Below are 18,624 nucleotides of genomic sequence, written 5' to 3' on the forward strand. Positions count from 1 at the left end.
TACTATTGGTTGGGTAAGTACATTTAAACAAAAAACAAAGAGAGAGGGCAACGGCCATAAATGCCGTGTCATCAAAGCAAACATAAAAGCCGCACCAGCTTACGTTTGTTAATCTGGCGTGTGTTATATTAGATGTGTGTGTGTGTGTACGGGAACTGCTCTCTGCATCTCTGCTTTGGTTGATGGAAACAGAGGGATAGGGTGGCAAGCCGAGACAGCCTCTCAACATTTCATAGCAGACTGCTGGTTCGGTGCAGGCGACGATTAAGTGAAAAGAAAAGGAAATAAGAGAGAATTTTGCATTCACAAAAACACCCACCACACCACATCAGTCCTCTATCAGAAGGAAGAGGAAGGGGCCTTCAAACTGAGCAGCGACCATGCTGTCTTACCCGTTCGTGCTGTCCTTCGCGCTGCTACTGTCGGTGCCCGTCCTCTTCCTGGTAGTCGCCCCACGGCTGCTCCCCACCAAACCGCCGCCGGTCGTCATCACGCTGCCGGACGAGCTCGAGGACCTCGCCCTCTTCCAGCGGGCGGCGTCGGCCTCGTCGGCAGCAGCATTGGCCGGCACCCACCGCCGGAGGCAGCAACTCATTCCGGCGGGGGCGACCCCGCCGAAGATCGCCTTCCTCTTTCTCACCAACTCCGACCTGCATTTCGCTCCTCTGTGGGAGCGCTTCTTCCAGGGGAACCAGCGGCTCTACAACATCTACGTCCACGCCGACCCTTCCCGCCCTCTCAACCCTCCCGGCGGCGTCTTCCAGGGCCGATTCATCCCGGGGAAGCGGACGGACCGCTCCTCCCCGACGCTCATCTCCGCCGCCCGCCGCCTCCTCGCCGCCGCCCTTGTCGACGACGAATCCAACGCGTTCTTCGCCCTCGTCTCCCAGCACTGCATCCCCCTGCATTCCTTCCGCTTCATCTACCACTCCCTCTTCTCCCCTCCCTCGCCTCCTACCAATCGGTACCAGAGCTTCATCGAGATCCTGGACAACGAGCCGGGGCTGTGGGCGAGGTACACGGCGAGGGGGGAGGACGTGATGCTGCCGGAGGTGCCCTTCTCTAGCTTCAGGGTGGGCTCGCAATTCTTCATCCTGACGAGGGAGCACGCGCTGCTGGTGATCAAGGACCGGCGGCTCTGGCGCAAGTTCCGGCTGCCCTGCCTGAGGGTGGAGTCATGCTACCCGGAGGAGCACTACTTCCCCACGCTACTCAGCATGGAGGACCCCTCCGGATGCCGACCCTTCACCCTCACCCACGTCAATTGGACGGACAGCACGGACGGACACCCCCACACCTACCGCGTCGACGAGATCCGGCCCTCCCTCATTCGGCGCCTCCGCGCCTCCAACTTCACCGGCTTCCCCTACTTCTTCGCCCGCAAGTTCTCCCCTGATTGCCTCCACCCGCTGCTCAAGCTCGCGGATCCTTTCATCTTCTGGGATTAGCCACAGGATGATGATGATGATGATGGGAACAAACCTCTCTCTTTCATAACCCATCAATCCTGAATGAAGAAGATGGGTCGATTGGTGGTGGTGGTTCCCACGAGAAGGAATTCTGGTAGGCTGGCTGACTACATTTCCCTCGTCATCGCGGAGGGATTGTTGTGTGATGCATTACTTTCACGCATCGGATATCAGAAAAAGAATGGGTATGTGTGTATGGTGTGCGTCTTGTGGTCGCCCTTTTAAGTTTTTTTTTTCTGTTCTTTCTTTTTTGGTTGTTGGTGCTGGTTGTCATGCAGGAACTAGAATACGGATAGATGTTTGTTCACTTTTTCTATCCAACCCACCTCTACCTTTACCCTCCTCATCATCCTCGTCTCCTCCTTTTCTGTGCGTCTATACTTGCATGCTTGGTAGGGAAGGAACGATTACGACCACTCTACTTCTGTTTTGCTAATATTGATACTATCAATGTGTGTTGAGTGGCTCACTTCTATGTAAATCTATGTTGTATAATGCTATAAAATACTTGTTTCCTTTGGATGAACATGATGGGAATTTTATTAGAGGTGTTTCCTTTTGCTGAACATGATTGGGATTTTACCAGAGGAAGAGCAGAAACAGGTGTTATATTAATTCGTTTCCTTTTTTCTCTTTGGTTGAGTTTTCTCTCAATAACCATATTGGTTTTGCTTGTGCCAAACTGTAAGGACATTCACTGACAATGAATGCTGTATGCAACGATGCTGATCATGATCTCCCCATAATCTATTTCTGGCTTCTCGTTGTAGTCATTGTTGAAGACAAGAGAAGAAGGAAAGGGAAGGCATGAAATCTTGCGGAGTGTCGGTGGATTTTTGTGACCACCAGTAGGATAAACAAAGTAAACTAAGATATGTTTATTTGTATTTTGGTTGCGTCTCTGGTAGCCTGTCCTTGCTGAGGAGGTGGAATGGGAAAGCCCACCATTCCGCTGTACGTTCACTGACCAGGCCTTTACTACGTATGAGTAAACAATGCAAATCTAGGCTGGATCGCCTGAGTCATAAATAAATTGCTGCTGCCAGTTTGGGTTCGAGTAAGCGCCCGCGGGTCGCTGTTTGGAAATACATAGTCAAGCTGTTGAGGAAATGTGAAAAGATTAAGCTGACATCACATGGCCTTCTGTGACCATGGCCGTTCCAAAAGTGGAATTGTGCAGGGGCGAGAAACCCTCTCTGAGAACTGGGTCACTTGATGGGAAGTGAGGTTTAGAACCACCCTGTCTTATATTACCCAACCATGTAAAAGTTGCAGACAGACCCAGAAATTTAAATTAGGGTGAGCAGGTATGTATATATATATATATATATATATATATATATATATATATATATATATATATATATATATATATATATATAGAGAGAGAGAGAGAGAGAGAGAGAGAGAGAGGGTGGGTTTAAGGATGAGGGACAAGACTTGGGTTAGATATGCCCACCCTGACCCCTTTATTGGCTTTGGCGGGCCCCATATGTAGCTCTGCCGTTGCACTCAAGTGCCAGTGGGGTTCAATTTAGCATCTGAAATGAAACTGATACTGTTCACTGGTGTGGTTGGAAAGGCTAATAATTGATCAGTTGGTGAGGCACCAATAACTGTTTGCGAGGTGCTTACTTGCTTAGCAGGCGATTACTTGTCTTACAGGCTAGTTTTTAGTAGCTACCCCTCATCTGGTAGGGGCCAACTTGTGAATGTCACCAATCAGGGGTTTTACCAAACAGAATCCAGCCGATGTGCGGTCAGTGACGTGAGATATGACAAAGAATGATAGCATGGTCGAGTTTGTTTACAATCACAACTCAGCTAAGTTTCTGGCATTAGATCATGACTGGTGGCAAAAAGGGCCACCGTTGGGATTGAATGAGATGGGCTGGACGGTTGGGTCGCATTATCATCACCATGGTTTTCCGGTTCCAAGTTCCAACCCATCCCTTGTCAGTATCGGTATCGGCCCTGAATCATTTGGCCAACGATTCAGCTGTATCTGCCGATACTCAAGTGGACTTGGGTATAGTTTGTGAAATTTTATACCAGACCCGATCCGAGTTTTGATTAAGACGCGCAATTTTTCAATGTAAAAATGATAAAAAATATGATTTTATCAGGTATGGTTTTTCTTATAATGGACCTAATTAAACTCGGGTTTGGACCTGATACCATACCCGAAAACTGAATCCAAGTCTGGTACCACCTGGGTGCGAACCAAACCAAACCCGTTGACACCCCTAGTTAGGATTCTCACATCACGGTGCGTTTTCACTGCTCTCTCTCTCTCTCTCTCTCACGCGCGCACACACACATACACATCCCTCTTTCCTCTTCTCTTGGTGCATAAGTGATGAATAACAGAAAGAAAAGGAGGGGAGGGAGAATGAAAGAGATGATGATGGTGTTAAAGAAGAAAGCAAAATGATGCTAATGACAGTCATGAGTGATAATAAGTGTGCAGCACTCCTCTTTGGTGAAAAAAAATAATTGTGGATGTTGTAGGTGATCAAATGAGGAATCTATACGATTTATGGGCAGACAATGTAGAGGTAATCAGGAAGGAATGATGAATGGCCGTCCATATACAGAAGCAAATACCACCACCGTTTTCTGGATATCTGTTCAACAAAATGGCTGAGAAGTGCTCGAGAGATAGAGGAAAAGCAAGATAAAACAAGAGAGGGAAGTGAAAAATCAAAACAGGAGCCATTTTCTTGGACTTTCATAATAAACTTTTGAGAAACTAACAATCTTCTGTTTCTTCTAAACTTCATTCTAAGCCTCAAAATAGAGTTTTTCTTTCCCTTGACTCGTATCAAACCATAAGAAACTATATGACTGACTTTTTAGGCAGCAGGTGGGGATTTGAGAATAAAGATTTTCAGCATCAAGAAAAATCTTGTATCTACCTTCCAAGACGATACTCGAAAAACAATAGAGGATGATGCTTTTGATAAAATTAATAAGGGACCCGTCAGAGTCCAATATGGAGAAAACAAAAAACAATCATGTGATTAAAACAAAATTGCATTTTTTTATTAAAATAACCAAAAAATTATCTGTTTAAAATTTTTTAGATTTTACGTCCTATTTTTCAAAATAAATTCAAACTTGTGAGTCAAAGAAGAGCGGGTTTTGTGGTTGTAAACGCTGGTGTGATTGCTAATCTCACCCAGCGTTTTACAGGATCCGCTCTCACGTTTCACCCTGTCTTCATGCCCACTTATAGCCATTAACATAACATGAAACAAAAACTTGCAAGTTGCAACTAAGAACTTATGAACCTACCATCAGTTGGACTAGCCCCAAAGAGGATTGACATAGTGGGGTGTTGGCCTTTGCCACTAGACAGGTAGTTAAGGTTTCCATTCCTGTAGCATCTCCTTTCTGCTTGAGCTGAGCCGACCCGACCCGACCTCCCAACATATATAAGCCCGGGAGGTGAGAGTCCCAGCTTCAGAGTTTTATGCCATAGGTATGGCAGACTGAGCCAACGCAACCAGGTCTTTATGCCGGGTGTAGTTTCTTTGGATTACAAAAAAAAGACACCACTTCCGCTAAAATGTTTGGCAACTTGATTGACTTTAATGCTCCCATTAAGTAATTTAAGTCAAGTACTTAACAGGTTAGAGTAGGATTTGACAGAGCTCAACTTGATGTCGTTCATCCATGCAATGAACGACATAAAAAATGCCATAGATGGATCTCAAGTTTTTTTTCAGAACCGTCAATGCCTTAGATGAACGGCATATGTACCACTTCCACCTGTGCAGTTGTTTGGAATGCAGCTGAAAAACTGAAATTAATACTGCAAGAGGAGAGGGGGTTGTGTGTTCTCCCCTGAAGACAAATTTGTGTGTTCGGGGGTGCACGAAGGAATATCTTGGGACCTGCGATAATTCATATGCCAATGTTACCCATGATAATTTTATAATAAAATTACATATAAAAAAGATAAATAACATCTAAAAAAGATAGATATGCGTTTGATGGAAATGTCTTCTCGTAAGATAGATATGTGTTTGACGAAAATGTCTTCCCGTAAATAGCTTTGCACATTCTCACGAGTTTAGATTCTTGCCTTGGTTTTTAGCTTGTGGTACAACACATTGCCGCCTTATCGTTCTTGCCTTGTGTTACAAAACATTTTCGGGTTCGTTCCTACCTCATGGAGATAACTGGTTCGATCATTGGTGGGCATCATAGGGAGATTTGTCAGCCATCTCTTTTTACAGTCTTCTCTTTTTCTTTATTTTCGTTAGACAGTATGAAAAAAAGCAATAATGCACAAACATTCAAACAAGTGTCATTACGGCATCGTGAATACCTTTCTATGTCATCATGCTATTGTTGAAGAACGTATGTCGTCGTGAGTGCTATTAAGGCATTGTTTTGTTATTGCAAGTAGATGGCTTTTCGATGGTTGAAAAATTAAAGATATTTGTAAGACGTTGGAACTTGTTGACAAGAATGCTTGGTTATAAATGCGAGAAAGGGCCTCTACCTCATCCGGTATTGTCCATTCACTTAGTATATGCAATGTATTGCAAATCGCGGTTGTAGTAACATACTACCAATTTGTGAGATATTGTTTTGTTTGTTAATATCGATTTGTAAGCTATTATGCTAAATTGTCGTATCGATTTGTAATATATTATGCGATATGTATATCGATTTGTAAGATATTATGTGTTTTCTAGTATCGATTTGTAAGATATTTATAGTATGATTTTAAAATATGTATGCAGAATTTATATTGTTGCGCTCTTACAGTGACGGTTTGCATATTCAAATCGATGTTCATTTAGCGATTTCTATTGAAATCGCTTTATAACGCAGTAGATATAATTAAATCGTTGTCATGTGAATCGCTATCGTCAACACACATATATGATAAATCGTTTCTTTTATTGGCATGGTAAATAACAACTCGATGCATAGTATAAGCAAATAACAAATCGTTGTAGCTTTTATATTGCGATTCATTAAATCGTTTCTTTGACTTGCTTAACTAATCAGTATCCGTTGTTATATGCATCTTGAATAAATCATAGTAAATGTATGTGTTGGCTAATGCAAATTGATATCTTGCTTATGACAGTAGTGAGTTTATCATCTAGTTGCAGTGAAAATGATGTATCTCAATCATTGGAAAGTTATGGAGAAGTGAACATCTGTACTACTGACATACCTGAAGAAGTGAACATGTGCACTAATGATGCACATGATAAGAAGGGTGCAAACATTGAATTCACTTTTGACTTGAATATTTCAGCAGAAAAAATGCAATTCGATAATGAGGTAGACGATCATGACAATTCACTTGTCTCTGTTCCTGTAGAAGAAATGCAGTTTAATAATGAGGAAGCTGCATACAAATTTTACAATGATTATGCCTTAAAACTTGACTTCAGTGTTAGAAGACATTCTTTGTCAAAAAATGCACAGGGTGTCATGGTGAGAAACATATATATTTGTTCTAAGGAAGGTTGAAAGAAATCAAGTGAAAATTCAACAAGGAGCAAACCAGATTCAAGATGTGGTTGTCCAGCAAGAATGGTGTTAATAAGACTTCTGAATAAAAAAATATGTAGGTCGTACTTTAATCAATGATCATAACCATAAATTAGCAGCTTCATTTATGACTCCTATGTTAAGGTCACATCATAAAGTAACTAAAGCACATGTTGCAATTGTTGAAATAGTTGATAGCGCCGACATTGCACCGAGGAAGACATACAATTTATGCACGCACATAAATAGTGGTAGCGAGAATACGTCATTCACACCTATAGATCTAAGAAATCACTTGAGAAGAAAGATGACATATAACATGAAGAATGGAGAAATATGTTCTTTGGTTGATTACTTACAGAAGAAATCAAGCAATAACCCTAGTTTCTTTAGTGCAATGCAACTTGATGAAGATGAATATGTTGTGAATATGTTTTGGGCAGATTCAAAGTGAAGAGTAGATTATGAATGCTTTAATGATGTGCTTATTTTTTATACGATAATGAAGATTAATATTGAACAATGGGCATTTGTGCAGTTTGTCAGAATGAACCATCACTCACAGAGTTGCATATTAGGCAACTTTTTTTTGTATGACCAGACAAAGGAAACCTTTGAGTTGTTGTTCAAAGTATTTACATAGGCAATGAATGAGGAGCACTCTGAAGCTGTACTTACAGATGATGATCACGCAATTACAGCTGTAGTGTCTCATGCATGGCTAGATGCACATCATCGCCTATGTTTGTGGCATATCTTTCAAAATGCAGCAAAGAACATATGATACATATTTAATCAGAAGAAAGGGTTTGATAAAAAGTTTACAAGGTGTGTACTTCATAGCATAGACGAGGTCACCTTTATATCTGATTGGAAGGAAATGATTCAGTTATACGACCTTGAAGATTGTATATGGTTACAAAATTTATATGCAGACAAAGAGAATTGATCATTGGCATATGGAAGACAATACTTTTGTGCAAGTATGATAAGCACACAAAGAGTTGAATCTATGCATGCTACACTGAAGAAAACTGTGTATTCATGTTTAACAATGTTTCACTTTATGAAATAATATGAATTATTTATAGACGGTCTTAGACAAAATGAGCTTGAAAAAGATGTGAAATGCTTCAACACACGCTCTGTAACTTTGGGCATAAAAATATTGATGCAACCTGCAAATCTGTATACACTAACTGTATTTGAATGTATTAAGAAGAAGGTTATACAGGTCATGAATTGCAACATAGAAGAACATATGAAAACCGAGAATATGCACAAATACCATATTGTATGGGAGGGTAAAGAGCATCTGAAAAGGCAAGAACCACATGTTACGTACAATGTTGATAATAGAACAGTTGAATGTACGTGCAAAACGTATAAATTCAATAGTGTTTTATATCATCATGCATTAACGACACTTAATCAAGAAAAGATACAAGAAATACCTGAGTCATATTTAATGTGAAGATGGATGAGACAAGCAAAGATTGAACTGATGGATACAGATAACGTCAGTTCATCTAGTATTAATGAGAAGTGTCACATAACCTCTTGTTACCAACAACTATGTAGGTCACTTATGCATATTGCAGATTTGGCATCGAGAAGTGAAGAAGCCTATGTATGCATGAGAAAAATATCAAGGGAGTTACTTGAAAATGTGCAGTTAATTCACCACCAGTCTGTTGCAGCTCATGAAGACCAATCTAAGAAAATGAGAGTGAACAACGAAGGTGGAAATCATGCTTCCTCTGACCCACATGAGAAGTTGCATCGAAGCGTAAACATCATCTTCAATAAGTCAAGAATCAATGTTATAGATTATGATGGATAAATTTACCTAGCGAAAGATATCAAAAGAAAACCTGCCTCTGATCGCAGTTGTTAGAGGACAAGGGCGCACTAGAATTGATTGGTATGAAAATGTCTACGAAATAACTAACCTCTAAGCAAAAGCAACCAAGCCCTTCACATGAACATATATGTAATATATTATATTGCTTCCCATGTAAATTGCATTATATGCAGCTTATTAATATCTAACTTATGTAATTTTCAACATGTAACAATATCATACGGACGTGCACTACAATGTTGAAACCTTCAATCCTCCCTGCTAGTTTGAGTGGAACAATGACATTAGTTTTACAAGTCTTTTGGTATGTAATCAATGTTGGGAGAATGTTTGCATTTCTTGTTAAACTTAATGTAGTGTCTTGTATTGTTCTATTTCATGACAGACTCAATTCAATTCAAAAGTGAGTAATAGAACAAAGGAATCACGTGTGAACTCTTCAACTACATAATTGTATTTGATTGTATTAACATGATCGATCGTTATAATATGTATCCTTCGCATATATAAATTGTTGTCTCATCTAGCCTACAAAGCTACGGTTTTGATACCATTGGTAAATACCATAGGTAAATCGTGGTTGCTCAGTGATTATATCATTAGTAAAAATTGTTGTCTCATGTGGCCTTCACATGCAAAAAGTTGTTCTGTGAATAAACTGTAATAAAAGTAAAAATCGTTGTCGCATCTAGCCTTCACATTTAGAAATCGTTATACATATATTATAGTTTAATCGTTGCATAAAAAGTTGTTCTGGGAATAAACTGTATTAAAAGTAAAAATCATTGTCTCATCTAGCCTTCATACATACAAGTTGTTATACATATACTATAGTTGAATCATTACGCAAAAAGTTTATGAATAAACTGTATTAAAAGTAAAAATCATTGTCTCATCTAACTTTCACATATATAAATCATTGTACATATATTATATTTGAATCATTGCGCAAAAAATTGTTTTATAAATAAACTGTATTACAAGTAAAAATTATTGTCTCATCTAGCCTTCACATATACAAATCGTTGTACAAATACTGTAGTTGAATCATTGCGTAAAAGTTATTCTGTGAATCAACTGTATTAAAAGTAAAAATTGTTGTCTCATTTAGCCTTCACATATACAAGTCGTTCTACATATTTTGTATTTGAATCATTGCGCAAAAAATTATTCTGTAAATAAACTGTATTAAAAGTAAAAATCATTGTCTCATCTAGCCTTCACATATACAAATCATTGTACATATATTGCAGTTAAATCATTGCGCAAAAGGTTATTCTTTGAATAAACTGTATTAAAATTAAAATTTGTTATCCCATTTGGCCTTCACATATACAAATCATTATATATATACAGTATTTAAATCGTTATACCATATAGTGTCCTATAATGATTTACACAATAACGTCTATGTTGAAGACAACGATTTGCCTTGGCTATAAATAATAGTCTAACTTATTAACGTGTTTAGTAAAAGCATCTTTTCATGTAGTCCATCAGCGTGATTTACAACTACATCAATTTATATAGTGTCTTATGTAAAAGGATGGAAAACAGAGATCTTTCCATTCTAGAAGTATATATCAACATTCCTCTTGATATCAATATTTATCAGTACTCCTCTTGAAATCAGGGTAATTGTTGAATTTTTATTTCAACCTAGTGAGATTTACATAATTTGTATACACAGTCTTACAAAATTTGTATACAATCTTATAAAATTTATATACACAGTTTACAAAATTTGTTACAAATCTTTGTACATCATATTACTCATTGGGGGGTTGCGTCATTCGTTGTCTTCTAGGTATTCTTGTCGTCTGAGTTTTTTTCTCTTCCGTAATTAGAAACTTTATCAATTTTTTGCATAGTTTTATGCGAAATCCAGGTATATCATCCTACTACAAAAAGGTAATGTGAGACCAATATAGAAATTGAGTCCTCAATGATATAGGATACTAAAACATGTTTAAGTGTAGAGCATAAAACGTCGAAATCAAGTTCTTGTAATGAAGTATATTGCTTCAATATACTTCATTACAAATACGCCATAATCGATACCATTATTTTATAAATGAGCATCGAGTGTGCAGTGAAACCTCCACTCACCAATGTCGACATCCAAGACGCTTTTGAGGAATCCCACTTGTGGTTAATGCAGAGGCATGTAAATTCTGAGCCACCGTATAAGATATGATACACTTATAGATAGAAACTTACCAAATGCATTATGAAAGTCCAATGAGTTGTAGCACCATAGTTATTGTTTTCGTAAATCCATCACGTATAATACCCAATGCTCAGACGATCACCACAATATAGGAATCATTATCTGACAAATCGATATAGAAATTCCTAATGATAGCTTAGAAATCGATATTAAGAATCAACATACAAATTGATATTAAGAATCAAAACAATATCTTAAATCGATATAATATCTTACAAATTGATAGTATAAATCCTGTTAGGATTGTTATGCCTCACAAACCTTAAACAACAAGTTTCTTCACTAACTTTTCACTTGACCAAAAATCTCCGGAGTGATCATCATTACCCCAACATTGTAGTCCATCTTGAAATCCAGTGGCGTATAACAGTCGCCAGACGAAACTCTATTGAACGAAACATTGATAATAGTAAGGTTAAAATACAAAGCAACAAGAGTAAATCAAAAAATAAAATAAACATATAAGAGAACCGATATACCATGAAATAAAGGCTGACGATGCCTCTAATATTTGTTATTGTGTTGCTTTGAATATACATGATGAAATCATATATAGTCTGTTTGCAACAAATATGCATGTGTTAACATACATACCTATAGCATACGTAAATGTATAAATGATAGTGATTTCATACATACAAAATTACTAATAGTGTTTCCTTCTACAAATTCATCTCACAGCCGGATGATGTTCTCTTGGAGCCCTTTGCTGAGTTTTCGGGTATCTTTTTTGTGGATGTTCCACTAACATTAGCAAAATATTCAATAAATGATCTGTTGCAATATAATATAATTCCTTTCTATAGTACACAAAACAAATCTAATATACGACAAAAAATAGATAAATCAAATATACGATCTGTCACGTTTATATAATATAGATTCACCGTTGTTGGCCGTGTAACTGTCATCGTCTCTTTCCTCACCATTGATACCTCATTTGCGATGAAACAGGTTATATGTTCGGGCCCCGAACACATCATTTATAAAAAAAATATTGGTTTGTCTGTTCCTTACTCATGAAGCAAAGCGAAGCAACACCCTCTAGAACTTGTGCGACGTGTCACTCATTTATAAAGAAAACATCATTTCACATCCCGCTCATTTTCAAAAATCATGCACAAAGTATATAATAAACAAATAAATTATATTATGCATAAATTAAAAAATATTGTTTCATTTGCAAATCATTATAGAAAATAAAATATCGAGATAAGATTTTCATAATACAAATTGTTTCATGGCCAAACCGTTGATCATGATGTATTGTAACTAAATACTCATATTGTTTGTGAATGAATATGGTTGTAAATCACATCGATTTGTATTTATGAAGTTACGTGACAACAATATGTCTTTGTGAACGATATCGATATGTAATATCATGATTTACTCATTGATTTGCACTGTTAATAAAATATTATTTTAATATAAAACTTAAATCAGTATCAAGTTGTAAATTGATTTGTATTTATGAAGTTACCTCGATTTGTATTTTACTAAGTCTAAACATCGTGTCGATTTGTTTATTGTTTTTCTTTTCCGCCTTTTATGAATCAGTCATTGTGTAAATCATGATAGGACATATCGCTCACATAGACAAAGCTCGTAAAGGCAAATCACGATAGGATAATTAAACGAATTTGGTGGAATGGGATGTATTTGATTGAATTGATGGGTTTAGGTGGGGAAGTGATTGGATTGTGTTGGTTGTGAGACCCATTTAACTCTCATCAAATCCAAGCTCAATCTAAACTATTATATATAGAGAGAGAGATACACATTTACATATATATATATATATTTTAATTAAATTTATTTATGTCTCAAATGAGCCTAAATTCAATTTATTTAAGTAGGATTCATTTGGAATTTACATAGATCCAAAACTTATTATATTCTAGTAAAATTCACAGTACACTAAAAAGATTCATTTAGATCATAAGTGAATCCAAATCTTGTTTTCTTAAGTAAGATCTATTTGGGTCTCGAATTGAATTCAGATCCAAACAAATTTATTTGACCTTCATGAGATCCATTTAGGTCTCAAATAGATCCAAAAGCCTTATTTACTTATTGGAATCCAATTAGATCTCCAAATGGGTTCAAATGTTAATTTACATAATGGGATCTAATTGAGTTTTCAAGTAGATTCAATATCTTATTTTCTTAGTAGGATCCAATTTGGTCTCTAAATGGATCTAAAATACTTTTTTATATTAGAGGATGTCTATTTGGGTCTTAAATGGATCCAAATCTCTTATAAGTTCTGTCCAAACCCTGTTATGAGTCTAAACTCTTTCTATATCCATGATGGTCATATATTGTATCTAAGCCAAACCATTGGTCATGATGTATTGTAACTAAATACTCATATTTTTTGCAAATGAATGTGGTTGTAAATCACATCGATTTGTAGTTATAAAGTTACCACGACAACAATATGTCTTTGTTTGTCTTTATGAACGAAATCAATTTGTATTTATGAAGTTACCTCGATTTGTATCGTTGAGGTTACCACGATTTATACTTTACTAAGTCTAAATATCGTGTCAATTTATTTATTGTTCTTATTTTCTGCCTTTTATGAATCAATCATTGTGTAAATCGTGATAGAACATATCGTTCACATAGACAAAGCTCGTAAATGCAAATCGCTATAAAACAAATTATTTCTGCTTTATATCCGTGGTTGTAGAGATTGTGATAGAATACTTCTTCTATAAAAAATAAATCGCGATCTCTTATAGAAAGAATTATATAATTATAGAATGTTACATTACAACCAAGAATTATAACTGATTGCAAACCAATTGGTATCAAGCAAATCACGATAGCACGTAGCCTTCATGCGTATAAATTGTTTCAGCCTTTTATCAATCATTGTGTAAATCATGATAGGAAGACAACTTGTAAAAGCAAATCATAATTTCCACAGTACACAATGCTAAACGCTTCTTCGATATTTATTTATGAAGGCCGAATATTACATTGATTTTTAAAGTGGCACTTGTGTGTTACACTTATTAAAAAAAGAATTATAGAATTATAGAGTGTCACGTCACAAAAAAGAATTATAGAATTGCAATAAATAATTATCGGGATACAAAAAATCATATAATGTTTATTCAGTGACACTTGACAACTCAGATGGACTATGACATACAAATCATCTCTTTCCTCGGTGGCCTCTTGGTTCACTCGATCTTATTAAAACCACTGGTAATCATCTCTACTAGTGTACCATATTGTAATCATATTTTTTTCCTCAAATTCTGTACCTACTTCTATAACTCCTTATTCTTCCTCTCTAATATCTTTAACCTTGTGGTGGAGACTACCTTCTTCTTTGTGAGCTGTATTGGCTTCTCATCGTGTACAACAACTGAGAAAATTATAGTTGTAGTCGGAGGGACACGATGAACGTTATTTCTATCTTGAGAAACGACATGCTGGGGGACAAGAGAGATTTTACTTCCACGTTGCTTCTTCTCAATCTTCAGATTTTGATGCATGGGTTCTTAATATTTTTTGAAATAGTTAGGGTCATATTGTCGCTCTTTATAATCATATGCTGTGGCACAAACACCTTCTTTGTTCCAGCTATACAATTATTGTATAAAGCGTTCATGCCAATTCACGTTCTTGGCCCCACCATCATTCATCTTCCTTGTCACTACCATAGGCTACTTTGGGGTCGACTGTCCCAAGCCAGCTTGTAGGAGAACTTGACTATCATGTGGCAACTCGACTTTAGATTTGCTAAACAGTCAAATATCGCAGCCAGACAGTCTCGCAATCTCAGCAACAACCTCTTGGTCCTCATCCTCCTCATCTCCATACAGTCTCCATACAACATGTACATTGGAGATTGTGGTTTAGGTATATACATAATTATTCATGCTAATGAATGTTAAATATTAAAATGATTTATAATAACAAGTGCTAAATATATTACAATGATTGATACTAATGAGCGCTTTGTATTAAAATGATTTACACAAATGAATACTAAATATTACAACGATTTACAATAATGAATGCTAAATGCTAAAGCGATAATGCTTTGTACTAACAAAGACAAAATTCTGCAACGATCATTACTTAAGAATGTAAAATATTACAACGATTTATACTAATGAATGTTAATGCAATAACAATTTGTACTAACAAAGATAAAATTCTACAGTGATGATTACTTAAGAATGCTAAATATTATAACGATTTACACTAATGAAAGTTAAATGGTAAAGCAATCATGATTTGTACTAAGGAATACAAAATCTTGTAACGACCATTACTTAAGAATGTTAAACATTAGAACAATTTATACTAATGAATGTTAAATGCTAATATGATAACGATTTATGCTAACGAAGACAAAATCCTAGAACAATGATTACTTAAGAATGTTAAAAATTTCAACGATTTATACTAATGAATGATAAATGCTAAAATGATTATAAACTATTTTAAATCATTTACCTTATTTAATTGTAGACCATCTAAAATGAACTTAGCATTATCTTCCTTGACATTTATTGTAGCCCACTAGCCAATCTTGGAAAAATCATAAATCGTAGGGTCACACTGATGACGCAAGGTGACAATATGCTCCCACATCCAAGCCTACAAAAATAATATATTAGTAAGACTATAACATTCAATGATCTTAGTCTACAATTAGTAAATATGTAATAAACAATTACCTGGACAAATTGCTAAAACCCTTTGATGGTTTTTGTACTCTTACTTGCACAGTAAAGTTGACTATACAAGTATGCGAGCATAGCAACACTCAATGCATAGTTGTCGACTTCATCTAAGTCTTTCAAGAACTGCAACCACATGTAACTTAACCTTGAACCAGACAAATTAAAAATCAAAGTAAGTCCAAAAAAATAAAGAAAGAAGCCGCACAACTCTTGGTCAGCTCTTTCAGATGCACATGTAGCAGATCGGCTTTCCCATTTATTATGGAAATAAGAAACTTTCATCGATGTGAAATTGCTTTCACCAGAAATACATTGACCCCAGTCCTCCATCGACATTCCTAGAAGGGTCGTGCACTTGTCCCATGCATTATAGTTTGAATGCCATGCTAGGATAACACTTCAATGACACTTAAGACCCGTAATTCGTGCAACATTTTCTAGGGTCATGGTGATCTCAAAATCATCAAACTAAAATGTGTTCGTCTTATAATTTCACTTACTGATCAGGTGGGTTATGTTGCTCCAATACATTTCAAAATAATGTTGGTCCAGAAGGCCACCGAAGTGCATATTTCGTAATCAGTCCTTCTGATGTTCATTCAATTGTTCATACCACGACAGAACTATAGGCTACTGACACCGCCCTCTGAGCTTTTTACCTAGTGTTCTACTTCTCTTCTGACTTTCCTGTAACACAAAATAACATATTATTCGCATCAAATCATAATTAGTCATATTTGTACTTCATTGTACACATTAATTGCTATATATAATAATTGTTGTACACTCAATATCAAAGTAATCACTATACATACTAATCGCTATTACGGTAATCACTATATATAGGTCACAATAATCGCTATACATAGTAATCACTATCACAGTAATCACTATACAGAGTAATCACTATCACAATAATTGTTATACATAGTAATCACTATCATAGTAATCGCTATACATAATGATACATATCACAGTAAATCATCATGTAATCATTATACATACTAATCGCTATTACGGTAGTCACTATACATAAGTCACAGTAATCCCTACACATAGTAATCACTATACATAGTAATTGCTATCGCAATAGTCGCTATACATAGTAATCACTATACATAATAATGCCTATCATAGTAAATCGTGACAAACATGAGTGATTTACATACCTTGATCACACTTTTCTCCTCTTCATCCCCTCCCTCCCTCCCCTGCCTTTCTTATTGCTCTATCATTTGCTCATCCTCCTCCCTCCTCTGCCTTTCTTATTCCACATTCATTCTCTCCTCCTCTGCCTTTCTTATTGCTCCTTCACTTCGCCACCTCCCTCCTCTGCTTTTCTACTTCTTCCTTCATTCGCTCATTCACCTTCCTTCTTTATTTTTCTACTTCTTCCTTCCTTTCCCTTTTCTTTTCTTTCTCCTCCTGCTTTTTTCTTTTCCTTTCCTTCTCTTCCTCTTCATGCTTCTTCGTTTTCCTTTCCTTATCTTTCTCGTCTTCCTTTCCTTATTTGTCTCACCTTCCTTCTCATTCATTTGCCTTTCTTTCTCTTTCTCGTCCTCTTTCTCCTTCCTTTGTCTTTCATTCTCTTCCTCATCCTTCGCCTTCATTTGTCTTTTCTCTTTTTCCTTGTCCTCGTTCTCCTTCCTTTGCCTTTCATTCTCTTTCTTATCCTGATGCCTCTTCCTTTACCTTTTCTCTTCCATCTCCATCATTTGCCTTTCATTCTCTTCTTCCTTCTCCTTCTTCTTCTTCAATTGCATTTCTTTCTCTTCTTCCTTCTCCTTATTCTTTTCCTTCTTCTTATTCAATTGTCTTTCCTTCTCTTCCTCCTCCTCCTTTTTCTTCTTTTTCCTTTCCTCTCCTCCTCCTCCTCCCCCTCCTCCTTCTTCATTTGCTTTTTCTTCCTTTACTTTTCATTCTCCCCCTCATTCTTCCTTTGTCTTTCCCTCTCCTCCTCCTAGTTCATTTGTCTTTTCTTTCTTTGTTTTTCATTCTCCTCCTCATTTTTCTTTTGCTTTTCCTTCTCTCTGTTATCCTTCTTCTTCTTCATCATCTATAGTTGTTCCTCATCCTTCTTCTTTTGCTCTTCATCTTCAATATATGATGGATCAGGCTCTACATTATAAAATTCCAACGCTTTGTCCTTGTCTTTATCATTCTCAATCTTCATTATACTTTTGTACGTTTCATAACGCTCATATATATCAGACTGATGAATAATTTCTCCAGTAATCATCCCATCAAACGACGGAGGATTTCTTGTCTTACAAATTTTAGTCATTGCTAACCTGCACAACACATAAATTTAACCGCATCATTATATGTTACAACTGCCTCCCCAAGTATATATTATTACAAATTATCACATTTGTTACACAATCACCAACATTATAAATAATCACAATATTTTGCTTCATAAGTAAATATCATTGTAAGATTTAGCAAACTTAAGTACAAATCGAGGTAACTTCATAAATACACATCGCTACTGCATCAAACATATAAATTATTGTTGCTTCAAATGTATAAATCACTACTGATTTAAATATATAAATCGTTCATGCTTCAAACTTACAAATCGTTGTAGAAATCACACCCTTCATAAGTACATATTATTGTAATGTTTGGGCTTCATAAGTAAACATCGTTGTATGATTTAGCAAACTTAAGTACAAATTATGGTAACTTCATAAATCATAAATACACATCGCTACTGCTTCAAACGTATAAATCGTTGCTGCATTGAACGTATAAACCACTACTCCATTAAATGTATAAATCATTGTTGCATTTCAATGTATAAATCATTGTAAAAAAATA

General features: G+C 36.4%; 1 protein-coding gene across 1 annotated transcript; it reads left to right on the top strand.

Moving 5' to 3' along the window:
* The first annotated feature begins 116 nt into the window (after positions 1-116).
* LOC149831786 (glycosyltransferase BC10-like) lies at positions 117-1,993 on the top strand. The gene has a single exon (XM_090014130.1). It carries the CDS (start codon positions 381-383, stop codon positions 1,446-1,448), a length of 1,068 nt encoding a protein of 355 aa, XP_089870256.1. The 5' UTR covers positions 117-380; the 3' UTR covers positions 1,449-1,993.
* The last annotated feature ends 16,631 nt before the right edge of the window (positions 1,994-18,624 follow it).

Source organism: Nuphar pumila, chromosome 7 (assembly GCF_984573655.1).
Source record: "Nuphar pumila chromosome 7, dmNupPumi1.hap1.1, whole genome shotgun sequence".
In the NCBI taxonomy this organism is placed as follows: Eukaryota; Viridiplantae; Streptophyta; class Magnoliopsida; order Nymphaeales; family Nymphaeaceae; genus Nuphar; species Nuphar pumila.

Bases quoted from the DNA above. Each gene is read 5' to 3' on its own strand.
- LOC149831786 (XM_090014130.1), top strand. From the start codon at position 381: ATGCTGTCTTACCCGTTCGTGCTGTCCTTCGCGCTGCTACTGTCGGTG.